The sequence below is a fragment of the Hypanus sabinus genome, chromosome 7 (assembly GCF_030144855.1).
Source record: "Hypanus sabinus isolate sHypSab1 chromosome 7, sHypSab1.hap1, whole genome shotgun sequence".
In the NCBI taxonomy this organism is placed as follows: Eukaryota; Metazoa; Chordata; class Chondrichthyes; order Myliobatiformes; family Dasyatidae; genus Hypanus; species Hypanus sabinus.
Window position 1 is genome coordinate 3101657 of NC_082712.1, and position 15257 is coordinate 3116913.

A 15257-nucleotide genomic window follows, 5' to 3' on the forward strand; every position below is an offset into this window, starting at 1 on the left:
CTGCCAGTCCTGCCCCTCCTGTAGCCAAGTTTCACTAATGGCTATGATGTCATAATTCCACGTGTCAATCCAGGCCAGGGGTCGGCAACCCGCGGCTCTTTCATCTCTGTGCTGCGGCTCCCCGTGGTTTGTTAGTTTTTGAAATGTAATTCGAAATTTGAAGATTATGGTGATCTTGTACAATCTAAATAAAACGTTGTGGCGACCCCATTTCCTGGCACATCCGAACCAGCTCACAATTAGCCACCATTCCGGCTAAGGGAGGTAGCCTACGGGGGTTTGTGAGTACATGTCTTTTGGAGCATCCGCGCCCACGGGGACGGGTTGAGGGAGGCTTTAAAGCAAGGCTGTTTAGTTCGAATAAAGTTACCTTTGACTGCAGTGTCGTTATTTTAGCGCTGTGTAGCACACCGCTACAACGTGTTTTTTATCGCTATTAATGTACATCACCACTGCCAATGCCTGACACCCGCCAGTGCGCGCTTTCTTTTAGTTCTTCAATCCAAGGTAGGCTAACTATGGAGTAACCTTCAACCCAACGTCTTTTTTTCGGAGTTCAAAATGTTTTTGTTGCATGCAGAAATGTAATTTCGTTTTCTCTGCAGGAGTTCATCAATTTCATAAATGCAACACATTATAGTTTGTTTATACATAGCATAAAGGCAAAAAAAACCCGTTGTATGCAGTGTTATTTCATTTTAAATGTCAAATGGGTTTTGTGGCTCCCAGTGTTTTCTTTTCTGTGGGAAATGGGTCCATATTGGCTCTTTCAGTGGTAAACGTTGCCGACCCCTGATCTAGGCCCTCAGCTCGTCTGCCTTCCCACAATACTCCTCGCATTGAAATATACACACCTCAGAAGATTATTACCACTACACACAACCCTTCTATTTCTGACTTTACATGAACTTGTAACATCATTTATTTTCACCCCCACTCCACTATCTGCTCTGGCACTCTGGCTCCCATCCCCCTGCATATCTCGTTTAAACCCTCCCCGATAACACCAGCAAACCTCCCTGCAAGTATATTGGTCCTCCTGTAGTTCAGGTGTAACCCGTCTCTCTTGTCCAGGCCCCACTTGCCCCAGAATAGGTCCCAATGATCCAAAAATCTGAAACCCTGCCCCCCACACCAGTTCCTCATCCACGTGTTCATCCTCCAGAGCATCCTATTCTTACCCTCACTGGCACGTGGCACAGGTAGCAATCCTGAGATTGCCACCCTCGAGGTCCTGTTTTTCAACTTCCTACCAAGCTCTCTGTACTCATTCTTCAGGACCTCCTGACTCTTTCTTCCTGTGTCATTGGTATCGATGTGTACCATGACATCTGGCTGCTCACCCTCCCCCTTCAGAATGCTGTGCACACAATCAGAGATATCTCTGACCCTGGCACCCGGGAGGCAACAAACCATCCGGGAGTCTCTGTCACAACCACAGAACCTCCTGTCTGTACCTCTAACTATCGAGTCCCCTATCGCTACCACTCTCCTCTTCTTTGTGGTCATCCACTTTGGAAGAAAAAATAAAAGACCAGTTTATTATTTAAATTGTAAAAAAAATTGCAGCATGCTGCTGTGCAGAAGGACGTGTATGAATCACAAAAAGTTGGTTTGCAGGTGCAGCAGGTGATCAAGAAGGCAAATGGAATGTTGGCCTCTGTTGCTAGAGGGATTGAACTTAAGAGCAGGGAGCTTATGCTGCAACTATACAGGGGACTGGTGAGACCGCATCTGGAGTACTGTGTACAGTTCTGGTCTCCTTACTTGAGCAAGGATATACTGGTTTTGGAGGCGGTGCAGAGGAGGTTCACCAGGTTGATTCCAGAAATGAGGGGGTTAGACGATGAGATTGAATCGCCTGGGACTGTACTCGCTGGAATTCAGAAGACTGAGAGGAGATGTCAGAAACGTATAGAATTATAAAAGGGATAGATAATATAGAGGCAGGAAAATTGCTTCTACTGGTAGGTGGGACTAAAACCAGAGGACATAGCCTCAAGATTCGGGGGAGTAGATTTAGGATGGAGATGAGAAGGAATTGCTTTTCCCAGAGTGGTGAATCTGTGGAATTCTCTGCCCAATGAAGCAGTGGAGGCTACCACAGTAAATATATTTAAGACAGTGCTGGATAGATTTTTGCGTAATAGGGGAATTAAAGGTTATGGGAAAAAGGCAGGTAGGTGGAGATGAGTCCATGGTCAGATCAGCCTTGGTCTTATTGAATGGCGGAGCAGGCTCGATGGGCCAGATGGCCGACTCCTGCTCCTATTCTTATGTGTCCCGTGTCCTTTAGGAGTAGATATATAGCCAGATCTTGACCCGAAGTGTTAGTCCCATGTGGGGCCATCCATTTGTGAAGTGGTTGTTTTGCCTCTCTGATATACAGATCTGTGCAGTTCTCATCACACTGGATCTCATATACTGCTCTGGGTATGCTAAGTTTCTGTCTGGGTGTGTTTGTAGGGTTCAAAAATGCAGGGATTTTGAGTTTGGTTGAAATCATTCTGAGTTTCTCTGGGAATTCACAGCTACACACGGGAGGTCTATGTTTTTCCATTTGCTTTGCTGATGATTTACTTCTGATGTCCCAGCTGGTGTTCGGCGCTGTCTTGATGAAGGCCCAGTCAGGGTAGCTGAAAGGACAAGGGACTCTCCTTTGATGATAACAATATGCATATTTTACTGAACTCATTTCTGCATACCTTGACACTATCTTATCACCCCTTGTTCAATCTCTTCCCACCTATGTTCGTGATACTTCTCATGCTTTGAATTTTTTCAATGATTTTAAGTTTCCTGGCCCCCACCGTCTTATTTTCACCATGGACGTCCAGTCCCTATATACCTCCATCCCCCACCGTGATGGTCTCAAAGCTCTTCGCTTTTTTTTGGATTCCAGACCCAACCAATTCCCCTCTACTACCACTCTCCTCCGTCTAACAGAATTAGTTCTTACTGTCAATAATTTCTCATTTGACTCCTCCCACTTCCTCCAAACCAAATCCATGGGCACCCGCATGGGTCCCAGTTACGCCTGCCTTTTTGTTGGCTTTGTGGAACAGTCCGTGTTCCAAGTCTATACCGGTATCCATCCCCCTCTTTTCCTTCGCTACATCGACGACTGCATTGGCGCTGCCTCTTGCACGCATGCTGAGCTCGTCAACTTTATTAACTTTGCCTCCAACTTTCACCCTGCCCTCAAATTTACCTGGTCCATTTCCGACACCTCCCTCCCCTTTCTTGATCTTTCTGTCTCCATCTCTGGAGATGGCCTATCTACTGATATCTACTATAAGCCTACAGACTTATAGGTTCACAAGGTTAATTCCCGGAATGGCGGGACTGTCATATGTTGAAAGACTGGAGCAACAGGGCTTGTATACACTGGAATTTAGAAGGATGAGAGGGGATCTGATTGAAACATACAAGATTATTAAGGGATTGCACATGCTGGAGGCAGGAAGCATGTTCCCGCTGATGGGTGGGTCCAGAACTAGAGGCCACAGTTTAAGAATAAGGGGTAGGCCATTTAGAACAGAGATGCAGAAAAACTTTTCCACCCAGAGAGTGGTGGATATGTGGAATGCTCTGCCCCAGAAGGCAGTGGAGGCCAAGTCTCTGCATGCATTCAAGAGAGAGTTAGATAGAGCTCTTATAGATAACGGGGTCAAGGGATATGGGGAAAGGGCAGGAACGGGGTACTGATTGTGTATGATCAGCCATACACTGTGTATGATCACAGTGAATGGCAGTGCTGGCTAGAAGGGCCAAATGGCCTGCTCCTGTACCTACTGTCTATTGTCTATTGACTCTCACAGCTACCTGGACTATTCCTCTTCCCACCCTGTCTCTTGCAAAAATGCTATCCCCTTCTCACAATTCCTCCGTCTCCGCCGCATCTGCTCTCAGGATGAGGCTTTTCATTCCAGGACGAAGGAGATGTCTTCCTTTTTTAAACAAAGGGGCTTCCCTTCGTCCACCATCAACTCTGCTCTCAAACGCATCTCTCCCATTTCCCGCACATCTGCCCTCACTCCATCCACCCGCCACCCCACTCGAGAGGGGTTCCCCTTGTCCTTACCTACCACCCCACCAGCCTCCAGGTCCAATGCATAATTCTCCGTAACTTACGCCACCTCCAACGGGATCCCACTACCAAACACATTTTTCCCTCCCCCCCCCTTTCTGCTTTTCACAGGGATCACTCCCTACGCGACTCCCTTGTCTACTCGTCCCCCCCATCCCTTCCCACCGATCTCCCTCCTGGCACATCCTTGTAAGCGGAACAAGTGCTACACCTGCCCTTACACTTTCTCCCTCACCACCATTCAGGGCCCCAGACAGTCCTTCCAGGTGAGTTGGCTGGTGTGGTATACTGTGTCCAGTGCTCCCGGTGTGGCCTTTTATATATTGGTGAGAGCCGACGCAGACTGGGAGACCGTTTTGCTGAACACCTACTGTAGCGTTCTCACTCGGGTGTAATGGAAACGCCGAATTAAAAGCCGAGATAAACCGTAGTCAGTGAGAACAAGGTCGCAGTAAGATTAACCATTTACTGTTCACTCTTCACATTAACATATGGTGAAAACTGTTGATAAAACAATACAAGATTGATACAGTATTTGTTCCCTTCTTGATATCACATTTACATTGTAAATACTTGTAAAAGTAAACTATAACTACATTATATTAAAGTGCAGCATACAGGCAGAATTTACCTACACCATTGACTGCTTTAAATACACTTCAATGCAAACTATCCGCAACTCTTTAACTAACGAAAACATAAACATTATCGACCGTCGTTACTTTTAACAGGATCGGCGTTAACATTTTAATTCAACATATCGATTATCTATTAACTTACAGCGTTGCTCTCACTGTGATTTCTAATGCTTGCAAACAACCTCTGCTCGGGTCTGCCTCGTGCGAGCCCCCGCCCTCGCATTGATCCCAAACTGGTATTTTCCCACAAGACGCGGCGAAACCGGATGTGACGTCATCGCATGCAGATATATTTTACAGGCAATGAATATACTTTAAACAATTCTAATTCTAACTAGAAAATACTAACAAATGAATTACTAAGCGAAAATATTATAAACTAAATAACTGCCATAAAGGCAACACACCTACGTTCGGTCCGCCAGAAAAAGCAGGATCTCCCAGTGGCCACACATTTTAATTCCACGTCCCATTCCCATTCTGATATGTCTCTCCATGGCCTCCTCTATTGTCAAGATGAATCCAAACTCAGGTTGGAGGAACAACACCTTATATACCGGCTGGGTAGCCTCCAACCTGATGGCATGAACATTTACTTCTCTAACTTCCGTTAATGCCCCTCCTCCCCTTCTTACCCCATCCCTGATATATTTAGTTGTTTGCCTGTTCTCCATTTCCTCTGGTGCTTCCCCTCCCCCTTTCTTTCTCCCGAGGCCTCCCATCCCATGATCCTTTCCCTTCTCCAGCTCTGTATCACTATCGCCAATCACCTTTCCAGCTCTTAGCTTCAACCCACCCCCTCCGGTCTTCTCCTATCATTTTGCATTTCCCCCTCCCCCCACTACTTTCAAATCTCTTACTATCTTTCCTTTCAGTTAGTCCTGACAAAGGGTCTCGGCCCGAAACGTCGACAGTGCTTCTCCCTATAGATGCTGCCTGGCCTGCTGTGTTCCACCAGCATTTTGTATGTGCTGTTGTTTGAATTTCCAGCATCCGCAGATTTCCTCATGTATGCATATTTTGGACAGGGAGGACAGGTGGTTTGAAAGAGGGGTTAAAGAAGACATCTTTATGAAACTGGGAAGCCCACCCCTGAACAGAGGTTGTGGAGTATGACACCAGTGCAGTCCTGACATCTCTACCTGGTGTCTCCACAACAGTTTATACCTTCATTAATGCAAAGATAAGACTAGTGACCCTCTCATTACCTCTACAAATCTTAACAGCCCTCATGTGATTGCTGTACCTTTAAACAGCTCACTGAATTTATGTCAGAAAACTACCCACCGTGCATCAGAACTGGCGAAGCTTCTTGGATGAGTGGCAAAACATCTACTAGACAGCACAGCAAGTCCACATACCTTGATTTACTACTGCTTGCTATACAATGACCTGGGTGACTGAGAACTTTCATAGACAAGACAAGTTGTGAGGCTCAAGTTGAAGTATTGTGTGCAGTTCTGATCTCCTATTTACAGGAAAGGTAATAATAAAATTGAAAGAATATAGATAAGGGGAATTTCCGGTGACATCATCGTCGAGAATGGCAGCTTAAGTCACCAGCTCCTCCGGAAAAACGCATATTAAGCCCCGTTAACCCATCAAATATAGTATTTTTCAAAAAATATTTGAACTGAAAAGAGGGGCAAGAATGGGGAAAAAGAAAAAAAAAGTGACACCGCAGAGCCTGTGGCTGAGAGGGGTGCAGCGAGCGGCTCTCCTACCCGACCGCGTGCTAGTGAGGTGGACGCTGGGCCTTGTTCAGGTGAAGCGGCAAATATGATCGAAATTCTGAAAGAGATAAGGAAGTTCCAGAAAGATATAAAGCAGCAGCTACATGATATTAAGTCAGAGCTCGCCAACGTTAATCAAAAAATAGCGGTGGCAGAGACTCGAATTGAGAAGGTGGAAGATCGCGTTCAAAACGTGGAACGAATACTGAGTAAGATGATAAAAATATTAAATCACCAAGATGGTAAACTGTTTGACCTGGAGGGAAGATCACGGCGGAAAAATATCAGAATATACAACGTTCCTGAAGGAGCGGAGGGCTTGTCTATGACGGAGTTTGTCGGAATGTTACTGCGGGATGCGCTGGAGCTTCCCTCGACTATGGAGACGGAAATCGAGAGAGCGCATTGTGCGCTAGTCCCAAAGCCTACCCAAGATAGAGCAGATAAGCCATGCTCAATAATAATTAAATTCCGTTGGTACAGTACCAAGGCGGAGATTCTACGAAGGGCCTGGGGTAAGAAGAGGGTGCTTCTAGGCGATAAATTAATATATTTCGACAAGATAACCCCCCCCCCCCGCGGTCCTGCAGAAACGTAAAGAATACTCTGAAGTAAAGCAAGTACTAAAGCAAGAAAGGATTAGATTTTAAACTCCTTACCCTGCTAAACTTTGAGTGTTTTATGAAGATGGGACACGGTTGTACCAGACAGTGGAAGAGGCAACTACAGACATGAATGCCAGAGGATTGCCCGTCAGTGTGACCAAACCGAGGGAAAGCCTGGCAGAGGAATTACCCCACTCCACTTGGGAAATAGTGCGAGAATCGAGAAGGCGGGAGACGGGAGGAGGCTGAGAGAAATATATCAGGAAGAGACCGGGAGTTCCTAAAGACAGACCTCACCCCCTTCAGAAGAGCCATAAGGTTTGGCTAACTATAAAAATGTTGAGAAGTTAAACGGAAGCAAAAGTAGATAGTGATATACCTATTTCAAGAAATACTTATTATAATGTGGATTTTATATTACTTAGTTGTTATTCTTTATTTGCTCACTTACTCCTTTTTCCCCACCAAAATGAGAATATATATATGTGTGCATATATATGTATGTATGTAATATATATGTGTGTATATATATAGGAGTACACAAGGAAATCTTTTCTGTGTAATTGATTTGTTCACTGACTTTTATGAATACTGCAATGGGGGCCCTCAACTCACAAGTAGGAGGGGTTATCCCCCATAGCTAGACATTTCCTCTAGCTCAACGCAGGGTCATCTACTAGAGACCTCAGCCTTGGAATCACACGTTCGTAGCCATTTTTGTTATTATTTGTGTTTTTGGTTTTTATTTGTTCAGGGAGTAGATCGATTAAGTTTTATTCTGCTAATTTCAATGATAAATTGACAGATAAATACAGATGGCTAAGGACAAAGTAAAATTCATTTCTTTTACTGTCAATGGGCTTTTAAATCCAATCAAACGAAATAGAATTTTATCCAAACTGAAAAAAGAACAAGCCCATGTCATATAAATATAGAACATAGAATAGTACAGCACATTACAGGCCCTTCAGCCCACAATGTTGTGCCGACCCTCAAACCCTGCCCCTCATATAACCCCCACCTTAAATTCCTCCATATACCTGTCTAGTAGTCTCTTAAACTTCACTAGTGTATCTGCCTCCACCACTGACTCAGGCAGTGCGTTCCACGCACCAACCACTCTGAGTAAAAAACCTTCCTCTAATATCCCCCTTGAACTTCCCTCCCCTTACCTTTATATTTACAGGAAATTCATTTAAATGATAATGAGCATAGAAAACTAAAGAGAATGGGCGTCACTAACTTGTTTTTCTTCTCATATAAATCAGGACATAGGAGAGGAGATGCTATTCTTATCTCAAGTAAGCTAAATTTTGAAAAAGTATTCAAAATGGGTATGATATGTGGGGGAGACTTAAATTTACAATTACAACCAAACTTAGACTCTTCCAATAGAAAAACCTATGAAACAAAATCTTTACATAAGAAAGTTAATACACTTTTTGGGGATGTTGGTTTAATTGATATATGGAGGGACCTTTTCTCCAACAGAAGGGAATATACAAGAATAACCTGTTTCATAACATTTGGAAAAGACAAAGACAAAACAAACACCTGTGAAATTGGGACGATAGATGTAAGTGACCATGCACCTATATATTTATCTGTTGATTTTGACCTACAACCAAAGAATACTATTTGGAAACTAAATTCAAGTCTACTCAATGATCCATACTTTAAGGAACAAATTAAAAAAGAAATTGGTCTCTACTTAGAATTTAATGATAATGGAGAGGTTACACCTCCCATTTTATGAGATACTCTGAAGGCTGTCTTAAGAGGGAAAATTATAGCGATATCTTCATATAAGAAAAAAAAGGAATAAAACATTAGAGGAATTACAAAATAGGCTGAAGGAACTAGAGAAAAAAACACAAATTAAATTTGGCACAGGATACATTAGGGGAAATTTTAAAAATTAGGAATGAAATTAATAAAAACACAAAATGCTGGCAGAACTCAGCAGGCCAGACAGCATCTATGGGAGGAGGTAGTGACGACGTTTCGGGCCGAAACCCTTCATCAGGAGTGAAGTAACATGGGATGGTTAATTAATGAAATAAATAGTTTGGCTACACAAGAAATCAGGAAAAACTTAATGTTTCTGAAACAGAGACGTTATGAAAGTGGATCAAAGTCTATGAAAATACTGGTGTGGAAATTGAAAAAAAAATAGCAGAAAATACAATTCATAGAATTAGGGACCCAAGAACGAAAATGATAAAAAATAAGCTAAGTGAAATTCAAGAAGCTTTTGAAGTGTTTTACAAAACTCTATATTTCAAAGTTCCAGGGGGAAGTATAACCCAAATTGACACCTTCTTGAATTCTCTAGAGTTACCCACTTTAAGTGAAGAACAAAATAGAACGATGACTGCTGACGTAACTGAAGTTGTATTAAAAGCTGCAATTAGTATGCTTAAATTAAGCAAGTCATCAGGATCAGATGGGTAAACGGCAGAGTGGTACAAAGAATTTAAAAATGAGTTAATTCCTGTTTTACTCCCCACACTGAACTGGGCTCTAAAAAAGGCACAAATGCCACCCAGTTGGAAGGAAGCGATAATCTCAGCTATACCGAAAGAAGGCAAGGATAAAATGGAATGCAGGTCATTTAGACCAATATCCGTTCTTAATGTAGATTATAGGTTATTTACCTCCATCATGGCCAAACGATTAGAGGAGTTTCTACCTATACTGATATGTAACGATCAGACAGGTTTTATATGACAACGCCAAACACAAGACAATATACGAAGGACACTTCACATTATGGATCATATACAAAAAAATAAAATCAAAGCAATAGTGATAAGCGTGGACACTGAAAAAGCATTTGATTCAGTTAATTGGAATTTTCTTTACAGAGCCTTACATAGATTTGGTTTCCAAGACACAATTATTAAAACTATACTTATATGACAACCCCACTGCTAGGATTAAAATCAATAGATACTTATCAAATAGTCTTATCCTAGAAAGGGGCACGAGACAGGGTTGTGCATGATCACCGCTACTCTTTGTGTTATATCTGGAACCATTAGCTCAATACATCAGACAAAATGAAGATATCAGGGGAAATACTATTAAAGGGACAGAGCATAAATTGACTTGTTACGCGGATGACATTTTGATCTATCTAGGGCAACCAACATACTCTTTACCTAGCTTTGAATAATATGGTCAATCAGGATACAAGATCAACATAGATAAAACCCAATAACTTTCATATTACTATAGCCCACCAAGAGAAATTGAAAGTAGATATCCCTGGGCATGGCACACAGACTCTTTCAAATATTTGGGCATCATTATGCCAAAAGATTTGGCAAAATTATCAGAATGTAATTATCAGCCTTTATATAAAAAAATTAAGGAAGAAATGGCAAGATGGAACCCGATTCCTTTTTTTAGTCTCAGTTCAAGGATTGACTCTATTAAAATGAATATACTGCCCAGACTGTTATATCTCTTTCAGACCCTACCAATAGAGATTAATCAAGATCAATTCAATGAATGGAACAAGATGTTATCAAGGTACATTTGGCAGGGTAAAAGGCCTAGAGTTCATCTCAACACTTTGCAAATAGCAAAGGAAAAGGGGGGATGGGGCCTACCTTCTCTTAGAGATTGTTATTTTGCAGCACAGTTGAGAGCTGTGATATGTTGGTGCAACCCATCATATGACACTCAATGGAAAAACATTGAGGAACGGGTACTTCCCATCCCCATACAAGCAATTTTGGCTGACAACAACCTGCAAAGGTACATAAATACTATTGATGACCCATGGGTGAAATTGACTCTTAGAATACGGAAAACTACTATAAAAGAATATAATCTAGAGGGAGATATTGCAAATATTAAATGGTGTGCATATGACTCAGATTTTACACCAAATAAATTGGATGCTAGATTTAAGGACTGGACAGCTAAAGGAATAACAGTTCTTTGCAACATAATGAAAGAGGAACACTGTTCAGTTTTGAAATGCTTAAAGAGAAACACTTATTAGAAAAACAAGATTTTTATCGGTATTTACAGATGTGACAATATGTTAATAAGATGCTTAAAAATGTAACCAAGGCAAGTACATGCTTGATAGAGCTATTTAGAAAAGCATATAATTCAGATAATGGTAGTAGAATCATTTCAAGCATGTATAAGGGGTTGTCAAATCTTAAAACACATTCAACTTCATACATTAAAATAAAATGGGAGAAGGAAGGAGGGATAATTATATCTGAGGAAGAATGGATAACAATATGGAAATATCAATGGAAGTGTACCAGTTCACAGAAATGGAGGGTGTTTGGATGGAAAATCTTGATAAGATATTTTATTACACCCTCTCAGAAATCCCATTATGATAGTAACCTCCCTGTTTGCTGAAGAAATTGTGGAAATCAAAATGCAAATCATTATCATATTTTTTGAAACTGCCCTGTTATCAAAGACTATTGGAGGGGGATGCACAATACCCTACAAGACATCTTTAAATGTGAAATACCCTTAGAGAGTAAGACCATATATTTTGGGCATATACCTCAAGAATAATTGAAAAGAGATAAATATTTAATGAATATACTGTTGGTGGCTGGTAGAAAGACTCTTACTAGGAAATGGTTATCACAGGAGAGCCCAACTTTAACATGGTTGGAAATTACAATGGACATTTACAAAATGGAGAAGATAACAGCATCTGTTAATCATAAGCTGGAACAATTTGATTCATACTGGGAAAAATGGTTTAACTACATAATGCCTCATAGGCCTTGTGCTGTCTTTACGACAGTTATTTAGTTTATAATATTTTCGCTTAGTAATTCATTCGATAGTATTTTCTAGTTAGAATTAGAAGTGTTTAAAGTATATTCATTGCATGTAAAATATATCGGCATGCGATGACGTCACATCCGGTTTCGCCGCGTCTTGTGGGAAAGTACCGGTTTGAAATTAGCGCGAGGGTGGGGGCTTACCACGAGGCTCACCTGAGCAGAAGTTGTTTTGCAGGCATGAGAAATCACAGTGAGAGCAACGCTGTAAGTTAATAGATAATCGATATATTGAACTAAGATGTTAATGCCGATCCTGTTAGAAGTAACGACGGTAGATAATGTTTATGCTTTCGTTAGTTAAAGAGTCGCGGATAGTTTGCATGGAAGTGTATTTAAAGTAGTCAATGGAGCAGGTAAACTCTCCCTGTATACTGCACCTTAGTGTAATGTAGTTATAGTCACCTTTGCAAGTATTTACACTTGAAATGTGATATTAAGGAAGGAACAAATACTGTATCAATCTTGTATTGTTTTATCAACAGTTTTCACCATATGTTAATGTGAAGAGTGAACAGTAAATGGTTAATCTTGCTGCGATCTGGTTCTTATTAACTGTGGTTTATCTCGACGTTAAATTCGGCGTTCGTTACACGCGAAGGAGAACGTTACATGATCTTATTCTCACAAATCAATGAATATGTTGTAAAAAAGATCACTCCCTACTTGTACATAGTTCTTTCCTTTTGCTTGTTTTTTCTTACCGCTCTTTTCTATGTGTATACCTCAGATAAATACTTTGTGGAGATTTGTGATATATATGATATATATGTACTATGTCTGAAATACGTCTTATGGAAATGTTTGTTTGATAATAAACTTCAATAAAAAAATTAATTACAAAAAAAAAGAAAGAATATAGATCAAATTTACAAGGATGTTACTGGGACTTGACCTGAGTGATAGGGAAAGGTTGAATAGGTTTGGACTTTATTTCCTGGAGCGTAGGAGAAAGAGGGGGGATTTGGTAGAGGTATACAAAATTATGAAGGTATAGATAGGGTAAATGCAAGCAGACTTTTTCCACTGAGCTTGGGTGAGACCAGAATGAGAGGTCAAAGGTTAAGGGTGCAAAGTGAAATGTTTAAGGGGAAAATGAGGGGAATTTATTCATTCATGGTGATGAGAGTGTGGAAAGAGGTACATGGATTGGAGTGCTATGGGTCAATGGGAAGAGGCAGATAAATAGTTTAGCACAAACTAGGTGGGCTGAAGGCTCTGTTGCTGTGCTGTATGAATCTGTGGGGTTTTGGGGAGTGGGAAAGCTGAGTGGTTCCTGCACAAAGCAGGTACACAGACAGGCCTTGTACATCCATGGACACGTCCCCTTGGTTCTTTCTTCCTCCTGATCTTTGCCACTTAGCCCAAGATACCCTATCCTCTCTATTAAACAGGCAACCCCTGTCCATGGAGCACTTTTGCTCATGCTTTGCTAACACATCCTCATTGTTTCTCTCTGACCCTTACCATCTTGCTTGGCTTCAGGTCCAAAGGGAAATGAAACTGAAGGAGGATGAGGACAGGAAAGAGCAGAAGCTGAAGGAAGACAAGGAGAAAGACCAGCCAAAGTCCTCAGCTGGAAAAGACGGGAAGAAAAAGTCTGCTGAGAAGAAGAAAGGCCAGTGTCTTGAAGCTTGGAGCTATGCTGTGCCAGGGCCAGGGAATGGGGCTGGGGAGGCAGTAGGCAGGTTCTGCACAGGATGGGGCTCCCTGTGCAGTCTGAAGTTGGCCGAGTTTCACTTGTCCTTGTGTGTCTACAGGCCCCCGATCCACCACGCCCATGTTGCCGGCACTGGGTGAGAACCCAGAGGAAGTCAGCAGAAGGAAACTTAGGGAGCACATTTACACTGAGTACTTTGGAGCACTGCAGGATGAGGGTGAGTGAGCGCAGCGGTCAAGATGAGTTCAGTTCAGTCCATCCCCTACTCCTCTCACTCACCACTGCAGCTCCACCCCTCAATCTGCTGGTACAGCCCCTTACCCCCGACCCGCAATTGCAGCCCCTACCCTCCCGACCTGCTGATGCAGCCTCCAGTGACCCCTGACCTCTTCAACCCACCAGCACAGCCCCAGCAACTCGCCAGAGACCAGTGCGTCCCCAGAGTTCACCTCATGCACATGGTTGACCCTCGCCCTGATTCTCAGTCTGATGTCTTTCCAGTGGCTGCAGTCACCACCCGTCTTGCTCTGATCAAACTCAAAGCTCTGATGACAATCCAGGATCTGAAGTCCAAGGCAGGTGATGTCTTTACCACCATGGAGGACTGGCTCAGCACCCAGTTCCTGCAGGAGATGGACAGGTAATAACAGGATGGTTCCCCTCTCTTCCCCCCTCCCCCGAACCCTTCACTCCCTCCCCCCCCAGCTGGGGTGTTAGTTCCTTTAAGCCGTTAATGATAACGCTTGTCCACGGGCCGCTCTGTGGAGCTCTCCCCATAACTCAGACCCTCGAGTCCTGTCAACATCCTTCTAAATCTCCTATGCTCATTTTTCAGCTTAATGGCATTTTTCCTGTACCAGGATGACCAAAACAAAAGACAATATTCCAAATGTCTTGTACAAATGCAACATAACATCCCGCCTTCTATAAACTTAACATCCTGACACTTGAAGAGCAAAATGCCAAAAGCAGCCTTCACCAGCCTGTCTAGCTGTGAAGCCACTTTCAGGGAACCACACTCCAGACCCCACCAGTCGCTGTGGAGGTCCCACCTCATTTGTCTCCGCAAAATGCAATTTATCTGAATTAAACCCCATTTCCCATTTGCCATTTCTCAGCCACTTCTCTGGCTTACCAAGATCCCAGTGGAAGTCCTCATACAGTAATTATCTTTATGGTATCGACTTTCAGAACTCAGATACCTTCCTGGCACTTCCAGATGAGGACACTTGTCTCACCTCAAACTTTATCAAAATGGCAGAAGTTAGTCTTCAAGCTGAACACTCCATCACTGCCCCCTCCCCACCTCTACCCCTCTAATCATTGCAGCCCTCTCAACTCTCCACTCCCATTCCCACTGTTGACTGCAATTTTCCCTATGATGCCATTGACATGTAGGGGTGAAGAGGAGAGTGAGTGTGGAGTGTGGAACGAGGTGGACATGTATGAAATAACCTTGGAGTGGGAGAGTGAGGTGTCATGATTCCCATCACGCAGGACATGCCTTTTCTTTGCTACCATCAAAAAAGTACAGGAGCCTGAAGACAAACACACAATGTTTCAGACAGTTTCAGGAGCAGCATGCTCCCCTGCATCAGATTTCTGAATAGACAATCAACTCATGAACAGTTTATCACTTTTTTTTACTTTCTCTTTGCACAACTTGGTTAAATAAATATATATATATATATATATA

The 15257-nt window shown here is 42.5% G+C and overlaps 1 protein-coding gene across 1 annotated transcript in view; it reads left to right on the plus strand.

Annotated features, from left to right (window-relative positions):
• Positions 1-15257, plus strand: part of LOC132396497 (sperm flagellar protein 2-like) — a 73174-nt gene that overhangs the window by 23417 nt on the left and 34500 nt on the right. The window contains exons 4-6 of the mRNA XM_059974056.1: positions 13387-13519; positions 13662-13778; positions 14063-14201. Coding sequence (XP_059830039.1) covers positions 13387-13519; positions 13662-13778; positions 14063-14201 — 389 coding nt within the window. The remainder of the gene's footprint in view (positions 1-13386; positions 13520-13661; positions 13779-14062; positions 14202-15257) is intronic.